Consider the following 18,132-nt stretch of genomic DNA (forward strand, 5'->3'; position numbering starts at 1 on the left):
ACGGGGAATGGTTCAATAGGGCCTAAAAAGGGACAATTTTCGAATTTATAGAGTTGATTATTACTTATTAGAGTCATGTCATCATATGAAACAATTCAGCCGGCTAATTCATTTATATAAAAATAATCATTTATAAATCAAATCAAGAATTTGTTGTATACTAATAGATGCAACTTCTTATTTCTTTGTCCTCGTCTAATTTTATATCAAGGAAAAAAAATTGTCACAAACCTCCAACAACCCCTTTATGTACAATAAACCATATAACATTGCAATTTTTATTATCTGCATTTAGCATCATAATTAATTAAAAATAATAATAATAATTAAAAAAAAAGTACATCATCCATAACCACTAAATTGCAACAGTTCTACTATAAGATAAATTGTAACACTTCCACTATTAAATTTAAGGCCACACTCTGCAAATTAAATTTCATCTGCTAAAGATCAATGAATGACCTAGTCACAGACAGCTCAGAAGCATCCATGGATTTCTCGTCGTCCTCGATTATCGCCCTAATCGATAGCGCCACCTGTCTCATGTTCGGCCTCGACTCAAAAGACTTATTAACGCATTTAATCGCAACTTGCAACACATTTACCATTCTCTCCTCGCTAGCACCTTCGCGTATCAAGCTCTTATCGAAGACTTCGACGGTCCACTCTTCGCTGACGACAGCAAGAACCCAACTCGCGAGATCCAAGCCCTCGTTTAGAACCGTTCGTCCGGTGAGAAGTTCTAGAAGAATCACACCGAAAGCGTAAGTATCTTCCTTGAAGAGGGAATGTTCTTGAATATTCTCGACGGTGCTCATTAGCCCGTATTCGCTAATGCGCGGCTCCATGTTCTCGTTTAGTAGGATGTTCGAGGATTTAAGGTTGCCGTGTGCGATTCTTTCGTATTGGAGCTCTTCGTGCATGAAGGCTAATGCGTCGGCTATTCTAGCTGCTGCCGAGAGTCGTCTGCTCCAGTCGAACGATTGTCTGCTTTGATTACCTTAAAAAAGATTTCGAACAAGTTTACGATTGAAATGTTAAATATCGTTTAATTTTTACTTTCCGACTTGAAATGTAATTTTAACCTTATTCATGCATACAGTAGAACCTCGATAAATTAATAACCTCGCTTAACTAATAGTTTCTTCTGGTCCCAACTCGGTAAAAACCAACTAAATCATTAGTTCGATAATTTAATATTTCGCTAAATTAATTTAATTTTGCTAGTCCCAACTGTATTAATTTATAGAGGTTTAACTGTATATGTTCTACACGACATCTAATCTAATTGATTCAACTTCGGTTAGAAAGTCAACTCAAAGGACTACAAATTTGGTTTCAAAGTTCCAAAATTCGAACCGAAAAAAGGGTAAAAAATAATATTTGAAATCCGAACGATGCTAGCAAAAATATATTAATAAAATTACCGTGGGCGTGGATTTGTCGGAAAAGGCTTCCGTTCTTCTGATACTCATAAACAAGAAGCTTCTCTTGTTTCGAGCTATAGAAAGCGACAGCTGGCAAAACATTCGGATGCTTCACACGATTAAGCCTCGTCATCCTCTGCTTAAAATCATCGTTTGATATTGTCCAATCCTTAATCCTCTTCACAGCAAGATTCATTCCCTGAGCCTCACACACAACCTTGTACACACTCCCATGTTTGCCTCGTCCGATGAGCTCAGCAGGTGCCTTTAGCAAATCCTCGAATCTCAGCCCGTTTACTTCCGGGCTCGTCAGAACCACTAAAGACGAAGAAACCATTCCGCTCTGATAATCAGCTGAAGTAGCCGTTTCTGCCTTCAATTCCACTGTCGAGAAACTAGGTTTGCTTGCAGCACTATTATCATGGAATGCTGCTGCTACTTTGTTTATGTCGGCACCACTTTCGAGATTTTCTTGTTTTTTCTTTCCCTTCTTGTATAGATATACGAGGATGATGAATAAAACGGCCAAGGCAATTAAGATATAGCCCGCGTACATGAGAATCTGATCGTTTGAACCGTTTTCTGAGGCCATACGAAAATATTAACTTTTGCAGGCTAATAAAAAGAGTATCATATGAATGAGTTATTGCACAAGGAGAAAATACGAAAGTTCAAGGAAGCAATAACCTTTGGTTTATAGTACTTTATAGTGTGCTGATTCGACGGAGTTTTTGATGATCCCCATGTATCTTTGTGCCGGCCTTCGGGATGCAATAATCCCATATGTTGAAGTCGTTTTCGTTTGAATGATTCTTGATTTTTTTTTTATTTAATTATCTGGCAAAAATATTATCATATTAGTTGTCACACTGTATATTTAACAGCAAGTATCTATCTTTATGTATGTAAAAGAATACTGTCTGAATCAAAAAAACATTAACAATGGACAAATCCATGACAGGGAAATGAAATTGAACCATTTATCTAAATAGTTGTTACAAATGTATATAAAATCCCATTAATTCAAAGAGAATTTGATAAAGCCATCATCAGCCAGTAAAAATATTACATTTTTTTTTTACCGGCTGTTTTGAGTTCGGTAATAACTTGAACGGAAATCGAATTTAGTACAGGGGATTTCACAGTATCTAGTCCCTAAAGCTGCCATTAATAATACTAATTTACACAACACTGTAAAATCATAAATAATACAAAATATAACAGATGAGAAAGAAAAAAAAAAGAAAACAATTTGCCATTCTACGGATCGGCCCGACCCGCCACGTCATCTTCACTCTCACTCCTTCCGTCACTATAAGCATCGTTATCGCTTACATCACCGTCACTTTCGTCTGTTAATGTATTATTAATGTGCTCCTTCTTCGCATACCGCTCACAATACTCTGTCACATTAGTTAAAAAAGCTTGTCAGAAAAGCCGATTTTTTTTAATTATATAAATTAGTTTTAACTTTTAATATTAGATATTCGAAAGAGGAAGAAAAGGAAAAAAAGATCTCGCCTTTGACTTTTAGATCGTATTGGGTTTTATCTTTCATCATAAGAGATGCTGCATCCCCGTTTAGTGGGTCCAATGGGTTCGGGTAGAGTAGAAGCTGTGGTAGGAAAACCTCAAAGATGTTCAACAAATCTGCATATAGATAGATAGATACATACATACACTTTTGTCAAGGCATGCAAATTTCATATCGAAATTTTATGAGAGTTCGTTACATTTTTTTTTTTGCAACGAAAAAGATGAACTTACCAAACATCGGACTCCATGACTGGTTAATGACATCCAAGCATACAGAACCAGAACTAACATCCAAAAATGTTGAAATTGATAAGAAACGGAGAAATTAAATAACCGACATTTCGTAGGTATATATATATATATATATATATATATATATATATATATATATATGAAAGATATATTAGAACTTACAGTTCATCGACATTTGGGTGGAAAATTTTGTTGACAAAGCCAATGGAAGGAGATTTGTAAGGATAAGCATCCGGAAGTTCGACACGAACTTTCCAAAATCCACCTTCGTAAGGACCTGTAATAAGTGTCCATGTTAGACGAACAATCTTATCAAGAATACCAATCGTGTAAAAAGGAAAATGACATTCGTAAACTATTTAGAAAACTAGAAAAAATTGCAAACATTTTAATGGTAATATAAATGCCGTTTCAGAAAAATATTCAGAAAAAAATAAATATCAACTTGATATATTTGGAGCTCGTGAAAGAAGAACAAGCTTGTTATAATATTTCTCTCCAAAAGAAAAAAAAATGCGGTAATATTACTTTCTTTTGGGCCATGAAACTCCACATTGAACTCGTTGATGCCGTCGTTTATGGGCTCCACAATGTAGTCACTCATCATTCTATTAAAAAAAAGAAAAGACCGAGTGTAAGTAGAACAATCAAGAGACTTATAACAATAGCCATGATCTTCTAAAAAATAAGTCTCTCGTAAAATGCACTATGTATAGACGATAATTTATCGATGATATATTTGTGTATGCTATCTGTGTAACCGAAGAGACACTTACAGTTTCATGACATCCATATCTCGTCTCTTGCTCGGAGAAGACATTTTGTCTGACTATCTGTGTCTGTCCTAAAACGAAGCAAAACGAAGAACCTAGTTAAAATATGGTTGTTTCACTACAATTTGAAGAACGAACTCGAAAGATTGACCGAATTGTGACAAGATAATGAGATGAATTTCGAATTGAAAAAGTCTTATCTTTTCAATTAGGCATTTCGATTTCACTACTACCGATAAGTTGATGCTAAAATAAGTTGTCCTAATTCATGAAACATTATGTCAACTTCGGAAAGTCGAAAAAAACCCAATCTTCGAAATGCATTGTGATGTTCCTAATCGAGAATAAAATCTATACAGAGACCAAGTCCATAACCGAACACTTTCGATTTCTTCTCGCTCTTTTGCCCACTTGACTAATTAGCAACAGGGTAAAATCCAAATTAAAATTAGTGAGATATTCAATAAACAACAAATTTGCACAACAAATTGTGCAATCACAATCCCCAATAAACAACAACATCTGACTGCAAAATAAAAATAAATAAATAAATGATAAAAAAAAAACTCGATCCACCAATCAATCAACCCAAATCAGCATTAGATAACAAACATCATCAACGGTAATTTAATCACATTTCATGGTACAAAAAAAAAATAAAAAATTAGGAAGAGCACAACCCTAATAAACGATTTTACAATCCAAAGATGATTAGAAAAGAAAAACCAAATCATTTCATTAGCAGTTTAACTAACCGATCAATGAGAAAGAAAAAAGAACAGGATCGAAGAATGAATAGAAATGAAGTTGTAAAGTGTCTGCGTTGAAAATGAAGAGATAACAGAAGAGAGGAGAACAATGAAAGATAATGGAAAAATGAATCCATATGTGTCGACATTTTCTTTTTCTTTTTTTCTTTTTTTTTTCTTGATGTTTCAAATATGTTTGTTTCAGGCGCACGTGCCGAGTCAGTGCGTGTGTGTGAGAGAGAGAGAGAGAGAGAGAGAGAGAGAGAGAGAGAGAGAGAGAGAGATAGGGTGACGTGGCTTTTGCCTTAACCCAATCTTTGTGTGGTAAAAGGTTGGCGGCCGGCTTTGCCTCTTCTCCTCACGCTGTAAAAATGAAGAATCAGTCATGATTAATTAATCCAACATAATCCTTCCTGGAGATTGATTTTTAATTAAAAAAATACAAATAAAAAATATTATCAGGAGTTGGAAATATTTGGCAAATGGTGATTGGTGCGTGCGTTCACGCGCTTTGGAAAGTTGAGGGGCTTAAGGTAAGGCCTTATTACTGTGTGGCCCAACTACCAAAAGTTTTTTAACTTCAGCCCCTTTCAATTAAAGCCCATATCTTGTTCATTAGAACGGCGTCGTTTCACCATTGCAAACAGACCGACATCTTTGGATGTCAGAGCTCATATAAATACCTTCAAGCATTATATTTGGCGGCAATGAAGTCAAGCAACAACCACCGGTAAACCGATTCTCAATCGTAGCAGAGCGGAGAAAACCAACAGCACAACGGATGGGAGTCCACGGCCTCTGGGAACTCCTCGCTCCAGTCGGCCGCCGTGTTTCCGTCGAGACCCTCGCCGGAAAGAGAGTCGCCATCGGTATTCTCAAAACCCTAACCCTAACCGCGTGATCGGACTACTCGTTCATTCGTTAACTCTTCTGTCCGTTTTTTTTTTGTTTGGTTTTCTTCTCTCCAGACGCGAGTATATGGATCATACAGTTTATGAAGGCAATGAGAGACGAAAAGGGGGAGATGGTTCGGAATGCGCACATATTGGGATTTTTCCGTCGAATTTGCAAGCTTCTCTACCTCAGGACTAAGCCGGTTTTCGTATTTGACGGAGGCACGCCCGCTCTTAAACGTCGGACAGTAATTGCACGCCGCCGGCAGCGTGAGAATGCCCAGGCTAAGATCAGAAAGACTGCAGAGAAACTGCTACTCAATCACGTGAGTTCGTTTATTGAAAATTTGAACTGTGGTTAAGGAAATTTTGATGCTAGATTATGTTTTTTTGACTTTATGTAGGAAATGCATGATGGTAGATGATTAATTTTGTCTTCTGATATGCTTTATTAGTTGTGATGTGGCAAGTGATTGCACGTCATATGATATGCCTTGAGTGTAAATTTTTTAATTATTGTCGACAGCTTAAAACAATGAGATTGAAAGAATTGGCAGCAGATCTTGAGAAGCAGAGGCAGGAGAATGATATCAAAGGTAAACGGCCATTGATAGAGGAACCGAGTACTCAGCAGGTGACTGGGAAAGGAAATGATGATGTGGCTGTCAATTACAGTCAGGAAGAATTGGATGAATTGTGAGTCCTATGCTCGTTTCCTATGTTGCTTATCGTTCTAGATTTAAATGTATTCTGACCTGAGTCGACCAGTTGATTTAGGTTGGCAGCATCTCTCGCTGCAGAGGAGAATGAGGTTTTTAACGTTGATGCATCAGCATCAGGTTCTGGGATTCCAGATAATGAAGTTTTCGGAGATGGTGAAGATGAAGATGATGATGAAGATGAAGAAATGATACTTGTAAGGTTACGTGTCATGATTCAACTAGAGGCGTCATAACCTATCTCAACTAGTATGGGTTTCATATTCCTCTGTCTCTGAATATTCATTTTAATGTTACTTAATTCATTTTCTTACAGCCAGAGATGAATGGAAAAGTTGACCCTGCTATCTTGGCTGCTTTACCTCCATCCATGCAACTTGACCTCCTAGTTCAGGTACGCTTGTTTTTTATGCTTTTGTCGTTTTTCTTTATGAACCGTAGACAGTGAACGTTAAGTAGGTTCTAATGCTCTATGATAATTGCTGATTTCCTATCTATTTGCAGATGAGAGAGAGACTGATGGCTGAGAATAGACAGAAGTATCAGAAGGTGAAAAAGGTATAAACAGCTTTATACGCCCTGGTGGGGGGAACTTGTGACAACATTTGACTTTGACCAATTATTTTCAGATGAGTCCTCTGGATGTCCATGCGTTTATAATGTTGATATTTGTTAATATATCTGGAGTGGTTCTTCTCATTCTTTTGCTTGACACAGAGCTTAGGTTTTAAGTACTCTCATTTTGTTTACATTACTGCAAAATCAGTATAAATCAGTCTTGCATATTGTGATACTTATCCGTGCAGAGCATTGACGAGTTTTTTGCCCATTCTTCTTTGTTTATATACTTATTTTTCTGGTTAGGCCCCAGCAAAGTTTTCCGAGCTGCAAATAGAGGCTTATCTGAAGACAGTTGCTTTCCGACGTGAGATAGATGAGGCACAGAAGGCAGCTGCAGGGAGGGGAATAGGTGGCATGCAGACTTCACGAATTGCATCTGAAGCCAATAGAGAATTCATTTTCTCCTCATCATTTACTGGGGACAAACAGTGAGTACAGTTTATAAAGTTTTCTAATGTTCCCAGTTTATTTCTTCAATAGGTAGAATTGTTTTGCTTTGCTGCAACCTAATTGATAGTCTTTGTGTAGAACCATCTTGCATGAGTTACATGATTGATTTTTTTATCAGATCCCTTACGTCTGCTGGAGTAGAGAGTGCGGGAGCTGATCAAACTCAGCCCCCACTACCGAGTTATTCAACCAATAAAGTCAAGAAAGTTTCGCCAGTCAAAAGTGGCGCAACTGGACCAGCTGTGGCTGAAACCAGAAAAGATTTTCACGATGATGTTGAGACATACCTGGACGAGAGAGGTCGTCTTCGAGTCAGCAGGGTCAGAGCACTTGGGATTCGCATGACTAGAGATTTGCAAAGGAATTTAGATTTGATGAAGGAGATTGATCAGGAGAAAGCAGTCACGAATATGGGAAACATTAATGAATCTACCACTGCTAAAAACCCGATTGACGTCCTAGATAACAGCTCATCTGAGAGATTCCAGAATCAAGAAATTGCCGATGAGAATGATGATGAAGTTGACAATATCGAAGATCCTGCCGTAGTAAATGGAAATACTATCGAGATTTCCTTTGAAGATTTATTGGAGAATAATTGTGGTAATGATGATGATGATAAGTTATTTGCTTGTCTGGTGGCTGGAGGCTCGGTCATGGACTTCTCTGTTGATAATTCTGCCTCACTGAAACAATCTTCTGATGCTGATGATTGCGAGTGGGAGGAAGGAATCATTGAAGAAAAAAGTACAGCATGCCCATATGAAGGAGGTATGAGTGACGAGGGAGAAGATGAATGGAAGGATGGATTTCAAAATATTCAAATGAAGTCCTCTTCTTGTCCAGATGAAAGTCAAAGAACTGTTACAAAGGGTGCTCTGGAAGAAGAAGCTGATTTTCAGGAAGCAATTAGAAGAAGTCTTGAGGGTACAATGGACATCAGATCTGTTATTGACTTTCATGAAGACAATATATTCAGAAGCGCTGGAGAAATGGTTTGTGAGCCAGAGGTTGAAGGTGTATCAGCCAATGTAAGCCAACCATTTCAGTCAACAAACGCCTTTGAGAGCAACTGTTCAGAAGTAAAGCCTGCTGAATTTATAGAATTGAACCATGATAAAAGCAACTTTGACCTGAAGCTTTCTAATAAAGATGCTGGTGAAAGTGGAGCTTTGGGTGGAGAAATACCTATGTCTTCGGATGTTGTACCTGATGGGAAGGGGTTGTCCGTGACTGATAAGCAGCTATTCGACAGTTGTGGTGAAGATGGTAATGGGCATGCAGTGAACGAGCTAGAGTGTAACGTTGAGGTTGCATATAATACCGTTATCTCTGCAAGTTGTTCTGCCTTTACTGATTCAGTGCATGGCAAAACTGTGGTCTCTGGTTCTACGGAGGCCCAAAACATGTCTCAGGGAGCAGTACATGACCATTCTGGCAGTACTGCAACACTCAGAAAGATTTCTGCTGATGATTCAATAACCGTTGTAGATGGTACTAAAGAATTGGCCAATGAGATTTTTTTTGGTAATTTTTCAATGGAAAAGCAGGAAGTTACGAGGAACCAATCTCTTTTTGATGATAATAAGGAGCATGATATCGTGGAGGATCGTTTGGAGGAAGAAATGCTGTTTCTAAGTGAAGAACGTCAGGAGCTGGGAAGTGAGCAACGTAAACATGAGAGAAATGCAGAGTCAGTAACCAACGAAATGTTTGCTGAATGCCAGGTACTTTTTGTCGGGCTAGTCATAATTTTTTAAATTAAAAATAACTTTTCCTAGGTTCAGACTCGCAGAATTTATTTATTTATTTATGATTTTAGGAGTTGCTTCAAATGTTTGGCTTACCATATATAATTGCACCGATGGAAGCTGAAGCTCAATGTGCTTTCATGGAGCTCTCAAACCTTGTTGATGGTGTGGTCACTGATGACTCCGATGCATTCTTATTTGGAGCACGAAATGTGTATAAAAACATCTTTGATGATCGCAAATACGTGGAGACCTACTTAATGAAGGTGATTTTTAGATAGTGTTACTAGCTATTTAAGGAGCAATAATGACATACATGATATGAATTGAGTTTATGATCAACTTATCATTACCTTGCTTCATAATTTGGACCGCTCTCACCTGTGATATTTTTATCTGTTTTAGCTTTATTTGATACTGGTTTTGACATTATATATGGTTCTCTAGGATATCGAGAATGAACTTGGCTTAGATCGAGAAAAATTAATCCGTATGGCACTACTTCTTGGGAGTGACTACACCGAAGGCATTAGGTAATGATCATCATCCATGCTTTTTGTTGGTTATTAACTCTATATTCATACTATCAATAATTTGTGTCAATTATCGGAGGCTCTTGTAGTCTATCTTGCCTTCACTGCGGTGAAATGTACATGGTGATTTTAATCACATTGTAAATGTTACAGTGGCATTGGCATTGTTAACGCAATTGAGGTTGTAAATGCTTTTCCTGGGAAAGACGGCCTTCGTGAATTTCGAGAGTGGATTGAATCACCAGATCCGACGATTCTTGGAAATTTCAATGTAGAAGGATCTAATAATTCGAGAAGGAAAGGATCTAAAGGTCGTGAGAATATCTCGAGTGGCTCAACTAACAACTTAGATGGGATTTATAGTGAGCAAAATTTACAACAGCCAGTGGGTGATGCCGAAAGGGTAAAACAGACTTTCATGAGTAAGCATGTAAGTGCCACCTTTCTCCTTGCAAGTTGCATCTTTCCCTGCAGCTGTGCTAGTGGTTCTTGTTTTTCTATGATACTATTGACTTTACTTTTATATGTACAGAGAAACGTGAGTAAAAATTGGCATATTAGTTCTTCTTTTCCAAGTGATGCTGTGATCACAGCATACGCTTCTCCGCAAGTGGACAAGTCTACAGAATCACTTGCATGGGGAAAGCCAGATCTATTTGTTCTTCGCAAGTGAGTTTAATCCTCTCGACTTGCTTGCATGGTGAAAGCCAGATTTATTTCTCTCAAACACCTGTGAGAAACAGACAAATAAATTAAGTTTTGAGTTTCTTGATTTTCTCGTTTAGATTGTGTTGGGAGAAACTGGGGTGGGGCACGTCAAAAGCAGATGAGTTGCTGCTGCCAGTTTTGAAGGAGTACAACAAGCACGAGGTTGGTGAATCTTTCTTTCTCGTACCGTCTCTCTTCTAAAAAAACATGGAAACTGATTTAATTTCCCTTTTTTTTGGTTTATGTTGGTTTTCGGATGATCCAGACACAATTGAGATTGGAAGCGTTCTACACATTCAATGAAAGATTTGCAAAAATCCGGAGTAAGAGAATAAAAAAGGCTGTCAAAGGAATAGCAGGGCATAAATCTTCTGAGTTGATGGATGAGACACCGCTGCCTCAAAATTCAGGGAGTGGGAAAAAACGAAAAGTGAAGCCCTTTGAAGAAGAAGAAGCCAGCCAATCAGGAGCTGGTACTCAAAATAATACGAATGATAAACCAGCTGTTAAGCAATTAAAAAGAGGACGAGCAAAAGAGAAGACTTCAGACAGTAATCTAGAACAATCTACCAGTGTAAGAAAAGAATCAAATGTAAGAGGAAGAGGACGAGGTAGAGGCAGAGGCAGAGGTAGAGGTAGAGGGAAGGACACAAAGAATTCTTGTTCTGCCGATACTGTAAACGGATCTAGTGAAAGTGACGAAGAATTGCAGTTTGACAAGTCAGACGAATCACGTCTAATGCGAAGGGTAAGTTTACCTGCTGGTAAGAACGTATGCATCATAACAGAAGCAAGAATAAAAAAATGACAAAAGGGAAAAAAATTCCAGCCATGTTGGTACTTCCTTCGTTTATTATAAATTGAAAATAATAAATATTAATATGAATTTATGTAATTTTCAGTCAGGGCGGCTTCGAAAGGCAGTGGATTACACTGATCCCAATGAATTTGACAATCATGAAAAGGGAAGTGAAGATCGCCATGAGAGCATTAGCAACGAAGTAAACAGAGCGAGTGATGTTGAATTAGAAGGTAAATTTTTGGTTGAAGAGATTCAAGAAACATTCAGGACTGATAAGATGAGCATTAACCAAGTTGATGATAATCAAATGGATAATCGATCGAATTTAGGGGAGGATTATATTCAGTTCGGGGGTGGATTTTGCTTGGAAGAAGAAGATGAAGATAATAACATTGTTGTTGATGGTGCTGATTTGTTGGTGCAAGAAAATGATGGGAGTAATGGACCATCCAATGAGAAGACAGATTTCTGTGGTACTGAGATGAATATCGACGGTTGTGATTCATCCGATGATCAATGTCCGAAATCTCTTCGCGCAATGCCTAATTTGAGAAGGAAAAGGAGAAAGACTTGAATGAGTGAGTGCATGCAAGGATGTTAGCTTACAAAAATTATTCGGGTTTCTTTGTTTTGTCTACAAATTTGCCCAACTGTTTAATCGTTAGTTTTTAGTATTTAATTCTTTTTTAAATGTTATATATATTAATATTATTAAAAGAAACAAAAATATTTAGGATTTCGTGCTTTTCGTGTTCTAGAACACGAAATACTTACATTTTCGTAAAAAAATGAAATTCAAACAACTTATTTTGACCTCATAATCGTAATCCGAATCGTCCATTACATTTGTTGTTCTTGTTCGTCGAACATGTTTGCGAAACGAGTTTCAAATTAGAGAGAATTTCAATCTGTTAAGAGTATTTTGATGTTATGTACAAAATCCCACTTTAACCAGTAAAACTCCAGCAATTAGCATTTCAGCTTGATGATTGAAACTAGGAAATACAAAAATTAAAAGAATATATAATTATAAAAATTACGAATATGCCATTAGGATTTGCTAGTTACTAACATTAATTATTTTTTATTCCAATATACCATTAGGGATCTTTAGAATAAAATTTCTCATTTACTGCTCGTGAAATAGGGTTTTGGTGTTATAGCTGATATATTATGGTGAAATATTGTAAAATCTGTTGTAGATGTCTAAATAGGTGACTATAGTGTGGATATATCTTCCCATGTTTCTGATTTGCAAGCTTCATTGGCTTCTCTTCGGTATTTTAACGACTCGTCCAAATTTGAAGTGGATTGTGAATTAATTCATGGATGATCTATTTATTTGCAGATGTTTTTGAAATTCATCGACACAGAGCAGTTTCAGAGGTACACTAAAATATTCTGCCTGCTTTGTCCTTTATCTGGTTCTGGTTAATGCTACTCTTTGTGTACCTTATATTTATTGTTTTGTGCATCTCTGCCAATGTAGTTGTGATGGTTCAGTTTGTGTTGTTCCCAATACATAAAACGGGTAGTGAATTTAGTAAATTGGTTGAACAAATTAATTAGTGAAATACGAAAAGATTATCTGCAATGAACGTAAATTTGTCGAGGCGAGTTGACTATGTCCTTAAGACGAAATTTCCCCGCAACGGTGCTAACGGATTAAATGGAAATCGTCTCCCAAGATACAACGGCAAGGCTTGGAATAGGAGCACTCCAAATCCCAAGTACGACGAACTGTACTTTGTGTAGAACTTTTCGAGAGAATCTGTGAAGGGTAGGCTTAATATGCAGTAGGCTTATTTTTTGATTGAAGTGAGGAATTGTGGGAAAGTTAGGGTCTATTTATAAGGTTCGAAAAGTAGTGTCATTCGGAGCAAAAAGGTACCTTTGTTTGAATGGTTGCACCATTTCAAAGGTACCTTTTGTTTGAATGGTTGCACCATTTCGAGTTGAGCCAATTGGGAGTGGTTGCACCATTTCGAGTTGAGCCGAATGGTTTGCATTGGTTCGGCCGCACCAATTCAGACCAGTCAGATCAATCGAGATGGGATTCGAGTAATAAGGGCCCAATGGGTTAAAAGCCCATGACCTAATGTTTTTGATATATATACAGCTCAGTACTTCTCTACTTTTCCAATGTGGGATAACTCAAAATCCCACTTTCCTTATATTTGGACTAGTAATTTTCCATTCACCACAAAATTGGTTCTAATCCAAAATTCATTTATATACTTAATTAGACCGTACAATAACATTGATAAAAAATTGTTCATTACTCAATTTTTAACCAATTTTCCCAACAGTTTGTACTGCTATTCATCCTTTCTTGAGAGGCTACGTGATCTTAAGCAACTTGGTGAGTAGTGCACAATTTCTTTATTAGCTCTACGTGATTTGGTGATATCTACAGTTTATCTAATAATTACACTTTCCTCTTGTTGATGAACTATAACTGTGCTTAATTAATTGCTTATGATAATGAATGATATTAAGAAAACCATATATCATTGTCTTCTCATGCGCGTGGTTGTTAGTTTTGAGGAAATTGCATGCTACAGTTTTGGTAGTTCTCCTCGCATTTGTGCAACAAAAGTTTTCCAATACAGAATGTAAATGTAGAAAATAGTTTGAACTCGCAATTTCATTAAGCACCTTCATTCGTTGTTTATAATATCAAAAGTAAATAACGCATCCTCAATTTTCATGTTTTTTGTTGGATTGTCTCTTTCTGTTACCTGAATTTAGACCTTTGTTGCATATAGAGAGAGCCACATTACTATCAAAGTGTTTAACCCTTGCAATTGCAATCCCTATACACTCTCAGTTCATCGAAATTATTTCAGAAACCTACTTTGGTATATGAAGAGCATTATGGGTTTGAAGCTCTACTAATGAGGATATTGGTATGTACGAAATTCGGGAATTTTTACTAAAGCGGATAGTAGTAGCACACATATTCTGTATTCATCACACACATTTTTAAGCACAAGTACCAACAATACGTTATTTTAATGTGTTCCCTATCCCTATATGGCCTCGAAATATCCTATTATTGCATAATCTCGATAATTCTTTTTGTTGTTCAGAATGAGAGAGGAATCTTAGAGCAAAAGACGGCCGATTAAAATGTTTTAATGTTGTCACGAGGTACTATTTTTCTTTTCAGTTAGTTGAATAAATGAGCTTTGGGGTGCTATGGATATTTAAAAAACTTCATAACTTTCTGCTAGAGAGAGAAAGAAACAAGCACTACAGCGAAACTTGATCGAATAAGAAAGAAACTCGATGCAAAGCATGCACTAGAGCTTGAGATACGATCGAATGGACTTTACGCATTTGTCAGTGGGAAGCTTGTAGGTATTCTCGAAACTAAATTTTTTTGCGAATTAGTTAATTAGTTGAACTTGAATTTTTTTTTTCTTCTGAATTATTGTTTCGTAATGATATAAATCTGTTGCCGAAATCCAGAACAACGGAGCATTATTTGATAAAAGACCAGCAGGAATTGAAAATCCGGTGCAGTTCAATGGGTTAAGCAATGGCCTCATCAATCATTGAACTCTCCAAAGAACCACGGAATTGTCAGGTCATTCATTATAATACTACTGTTCTGTTGCATTCAAGTTTTTTATGTTCTTTCACCCTATATTTTGTTTTTATTTTTTATTGTTTCTGATTATGGGATATAACCAAGCAGATCGTACACTGTACAAGCTAAATAACATTATTTGCAGTAAGTGCGACTTCCGAAGGCCGAGAATTACACGGATCCCAATAAATTCGACAATCTCGAAAAGGAAAGTGAAGATCGCCTCAAAGAAGATTTAACGGTTAACGAGAGCATTAACAAGAATTTGTAGCTAAACTTTTGGTGGAAGAGATTGAACTAGGGGCGGACGCATGTGTAGTCTTGGGGTGATCCCACCCCTGAAAATAAAAAAAAAATTGTTGCAATTTTGAGTGAATTTATAGACTGTGCCCTCCAAGATTGAAATTTTGTACATTTTAACCCATGATTTTTTTTTTTTTTTTTTTGTTTTCTCTTAATTCACACCCATATTTAAGCCTCCGCCAAACCCCCCAAGGTCCGCCCCTGGATTGAACAAACAGACAAGACTGATAAGACGAGCACTAACCAAGTTGATGATAATCAATCGAACTGGAGCCAATTATGGGTTTATTATATTCCGTCCGGGGGTGGATTTCCCTTGGAAGATGAAGATAATAAAGTTGTTGATGGTGCTGATTGCAAGAAAATGATGGGAGTAATGGGCCAACCAATGAGAAGACATATATTTGTCGAACTGAGATGAACATCGACGGTCGTGATTCGTTCGAGGATCAACGTCCGAGATCTCTTCGTGCAATGCCTAAAATGACAAGGAAAATGAGAGAGCTTTGAATCATAATACTTTCAAATCAATCTACTTTGTTAAGTAATTACTGAAAATACACGTTTCCTTCTAGGAAGAGCAAAGAGTGCACGTTTCCACCACACCAAGGGTGAAAAATGCACTAACTTCACATTAATCCTTAATTATTAAACCATATTAATTGTAAATAGTTTGTTAAACAAAATTTCATATATACTTTTGGCTTCACTATTCAGATAAACTATTGATATGGGCTAATTTTATTTATATATATATATATATATATATATATATATATATTATATATATATATATTATTATTCTGTTTTTTCTTTTTTTTTTTAATTTCGAACCACAATAATTATAGGGTTTATTAGGGATAACCCCCTTGTTCATATTTTCTAATGAGGTAGATCCAATTTTTTTTCCACTTTTTGAGATAGACCCAATTTTGCCAACTTGGCAAAATATATTATATAATTTTCCTTTAATACCCTTGTTTATTTTTAAACGGTATTTAATTCCTTTAATACGTGATTTGAGATTTGCTGATACGTAGCCTAAAATCACGGAATAATATTACGTGAGATCATTGGCCGTTATACCAATTCGTGTATAATATTTTCGGAGGTTCTCTTTCACCGTTCCAGGGGATTTTTATCTTTGAAGATTTCTGTACCGTCGTGGAAATAGGATCGAATTGAGCGCTCATCTGTTGGACGTTGTTTAATCGGGTATGAATGCGTTTTTCGATTTATTTTTCGTTCAATGGCTAGGATCGTCGTGTATGGTGGTTAGAAATTTTAAGAGGTGTGTTGATACTTGATTATATTATGTAGAACGTTTTTTAACAAAATTATTCCGTCATATATACATCGTTAATTTTGGCGGATGATGTTTGTTCGGAATAGGATTGACAGAGTTAGATAAGGATTGTTCACGCATATTGGACCAGAGTTATTTTATATGAACGTCGTAGTTGGTTTACGTAGTAATTGAAATAACTGTCCGCGGTCGTGGAGTTCATGTGTCTGATCCCGGTCGATAGTTGATTTATTTGTTTATAACAGCGGATTTTAGGACTCTGGGTAGTACATTAAAATATACTTTGTAGTCTTTTTTAAGTTATCGTATGAATTTTGCATTTTAAGTTTATTTTTGATCATATTAATATATTTTTTAATATTTTGTATTTTTAATGTCGTATTATGATTCAAGGTTTTATCGATGGCGAATTTTGTACGGATTTTGTTGAGATTTGGTGGGTTGGTTGCTATAAAGAGGTGTTCGAACGGGTTTACTCGCGGTTCATTGGTTGCATTTGTTATTTCAAAGTGGCCACAACTCGATGGGTGGGATATAAGCATGACATATAGGCTGGAAGGCGTTGGTGAATGTATCTTGGCTGACGATGAGGACATGATTTCGATGTTTGGTGGGTTGGTTGCTATAAAGAGGTGTTTACGATGTAATGGCTCGGTAACGTCGGTTAAGTGCTAAACCGTTATAATACAGTAGTATACTATTATGAATACCATATGATACTACCATTATCATTTTATTATACTATTATGAGATTATTAATGTACTAGAGTTTTTTAACTCTACATATTGGTTTGATTGTGTTATGATGTGTTTTAAGTATTTTATCAAAACCCTAGATTGAAATTATGAGATTATTAATGTACTATTTTATTGGTTATGTTGGAATACTTTACGTTGGTCTTGTTCTCAATGTTCTTGTCATTTCAGTGGTGTATTGTTTGTAACACAATTTCATATCACTACTATAACCGTAATATACTATCATAGCAGATTAATGTACTATATTGAAATTATTAATATACTATGTGGTTGAATAATACGGGATCCATAGTCGATTAACGAGATCCATAGTCGAATTAGATCAATGATATAGTCTATTACATGATATAAGGAAAATTACCCTAATTGATTAGTATTTCAAAAAAACATATTATTCAGTTTCCATTTATATTATTATTTTTTCATATATATTATTATTAACCCTAATCGTTTTCATATAATAAGGAAAATTACCCAAATTGATTAGTATTTCAAACAAACATATTATTCAGTTTCCATATATATTATTATTTTTCCAATAGTCAATTAATTAAACCCATAGTCGAATTAGATACATGGGATAGTCTATTAAAAGATATGAGATAGTCTATTAATTTAAAAAAGGTAAAGTAACGGGATTTGTGGGATTTGATTGAGGGTAATTATGTAATTACGAAAAGCTTGGGCTTTTATCAAAATGGCAAATTTAAATTTGGGTCTACCCCTATTATTTGAATGTTTAAGGGGGTTATATCTAATAGACCCATAATTATATTTGTAAAAACCAATAATGAATATCATGGAGGTATGACTAGGCACGCACTAACACACCAGACTTTTTAGCTTAGGCAATCTTCACCGGCCTCTACACGTCACCTCACACTAGGAGTGGTATCAATTTATATTTATTACACAAACTTTTTCTCTTTTATTACACTAATTCACCTCAAAATTA

The 18,132-nt window shown here is 36.2% G+C and overlaps 3 protein-coding genes across 5 annotated transcripts; 1 reads left to right on the forward strand and 2 right to left on the reverse strand.

Annotated features, from left to right (window-relative positions):
• Positions 1–275: 275 nt before the first annotated feature.
• Positions 276–2,082, reverse strand: LOC105970428 (putative inactive receptor kinase At2g26730). Its single transcript, XM_088821461.1, has 2 exons — positions 1,428–2,082; positions 276–1,000 (listed from the first exon to the last, which is right to left on the reverse strand). Exons 1-2 carry the CDS (start codon positions 2,017–2,019, stop codon positions 444–446), a joined length of 1,149 nt encoding a protein of 382 aa, XP_088677587.1. The 5' UTR covers positions 2,020–2,082; the 3' UTR covers positions 276–443.
• A 349-nt stretch (positions 2,083–2,431) lies between these two features.
• LOC105969090 (ubiquitin-conjugating enzyme E2 5) lies at positions 2,432–4,900 on the reverse strand. 2 transcript variants are annotated; one of them, XM_012993829.2, is made up of 7 exons: positions 4,744–4,900; positions 3,992–4,054; positions 3,744–3,823; positions 3,378–3,492; positions 3,195–3,247; positions 2,949–3,077; positions 2,432–2,830 (listed from the first exon to the last, which is right to left on the reverse strand). In XM_012993829.2, the coding sequence occupies exons 2-7, from the start codon at positions 4,033–4,035 to the stop codon at positions 2,688–2,690; spliced, it is 564 nt and encodes a 187-aa protein (XP_012849283.1). In that variant the 5' UTR covers positions 4,036–4,054; positions 4,744–4,900; the 3' UTR covers positions 2,432–2,687. The 2 variants fall into 2 exon arrangements, with proteins under 2 accessions (XP_012849283.1, XP_012849290.1); XM_012993836.2 differs by having other exon boundaries at positions 3,992–4,059; positions 4,744–4,890.
• Positions 4,901–5,362: 462 nt separating this feature from the next.
• Positions 5,363–11,905, forward strand: UVH3 (5'-3' exonuclease family protein). 2 transcript variants are annotated; one of them, XM_012993809.2, is made up of 15 exons: positions 5,363–5,606; positions 5,706–5,956; positions 6,157–6,326; positions 6,408–6,546; positions 6,666–6,743; positions 6,854–6,907; positions 7,214–7,398; positions 7,539–9,147; positions 9,243–9,437; positions 9,619–9,704; positions 9,858–10,134; positions 10,237–10,373; positions 10,490–10,574; positions 10,678–11,160; positions 11,315–11,905. In XM_012993809.2, exons 1-15 carry the CDS (start codon positions 5,519–5,521, stop codon positions 11,786–11,788), a joined length of 4,311 nt encoding a protein of 1,436 aa, XP_012849263.1. In that variant the 5' UTR covers positions 5,363–5,518; the 3' UTR covers positions 11,789–11,905. The 2 variants fall into 2 exon arrangements, with proteins under 2 accessions (XP_012849263.1, XP_012849271.1); XM_012993817.2 differs by having other exon boundaries at positions 5,444–5,606; positions 6,408–6,551.
• The last annotated feature ends 6,227 nt before the right edge of the window (positions 11,906–18,132 follow it).

This window comes from Erythranthe guttata, chromosome 8 (genome assembly GCF_056151865.1).
Source record: "Erythranthe guttata isolate IM_541 chromosome 8, IM_541, whole genome shotgun sequence".
NCBI classification, from domain to species: Eukaryota; Viridiplantae; Streptophyta; class Magnoliopsida; order Lamiales; family Phrymaceae; genus Erythranthe; species Erythranthe guttata.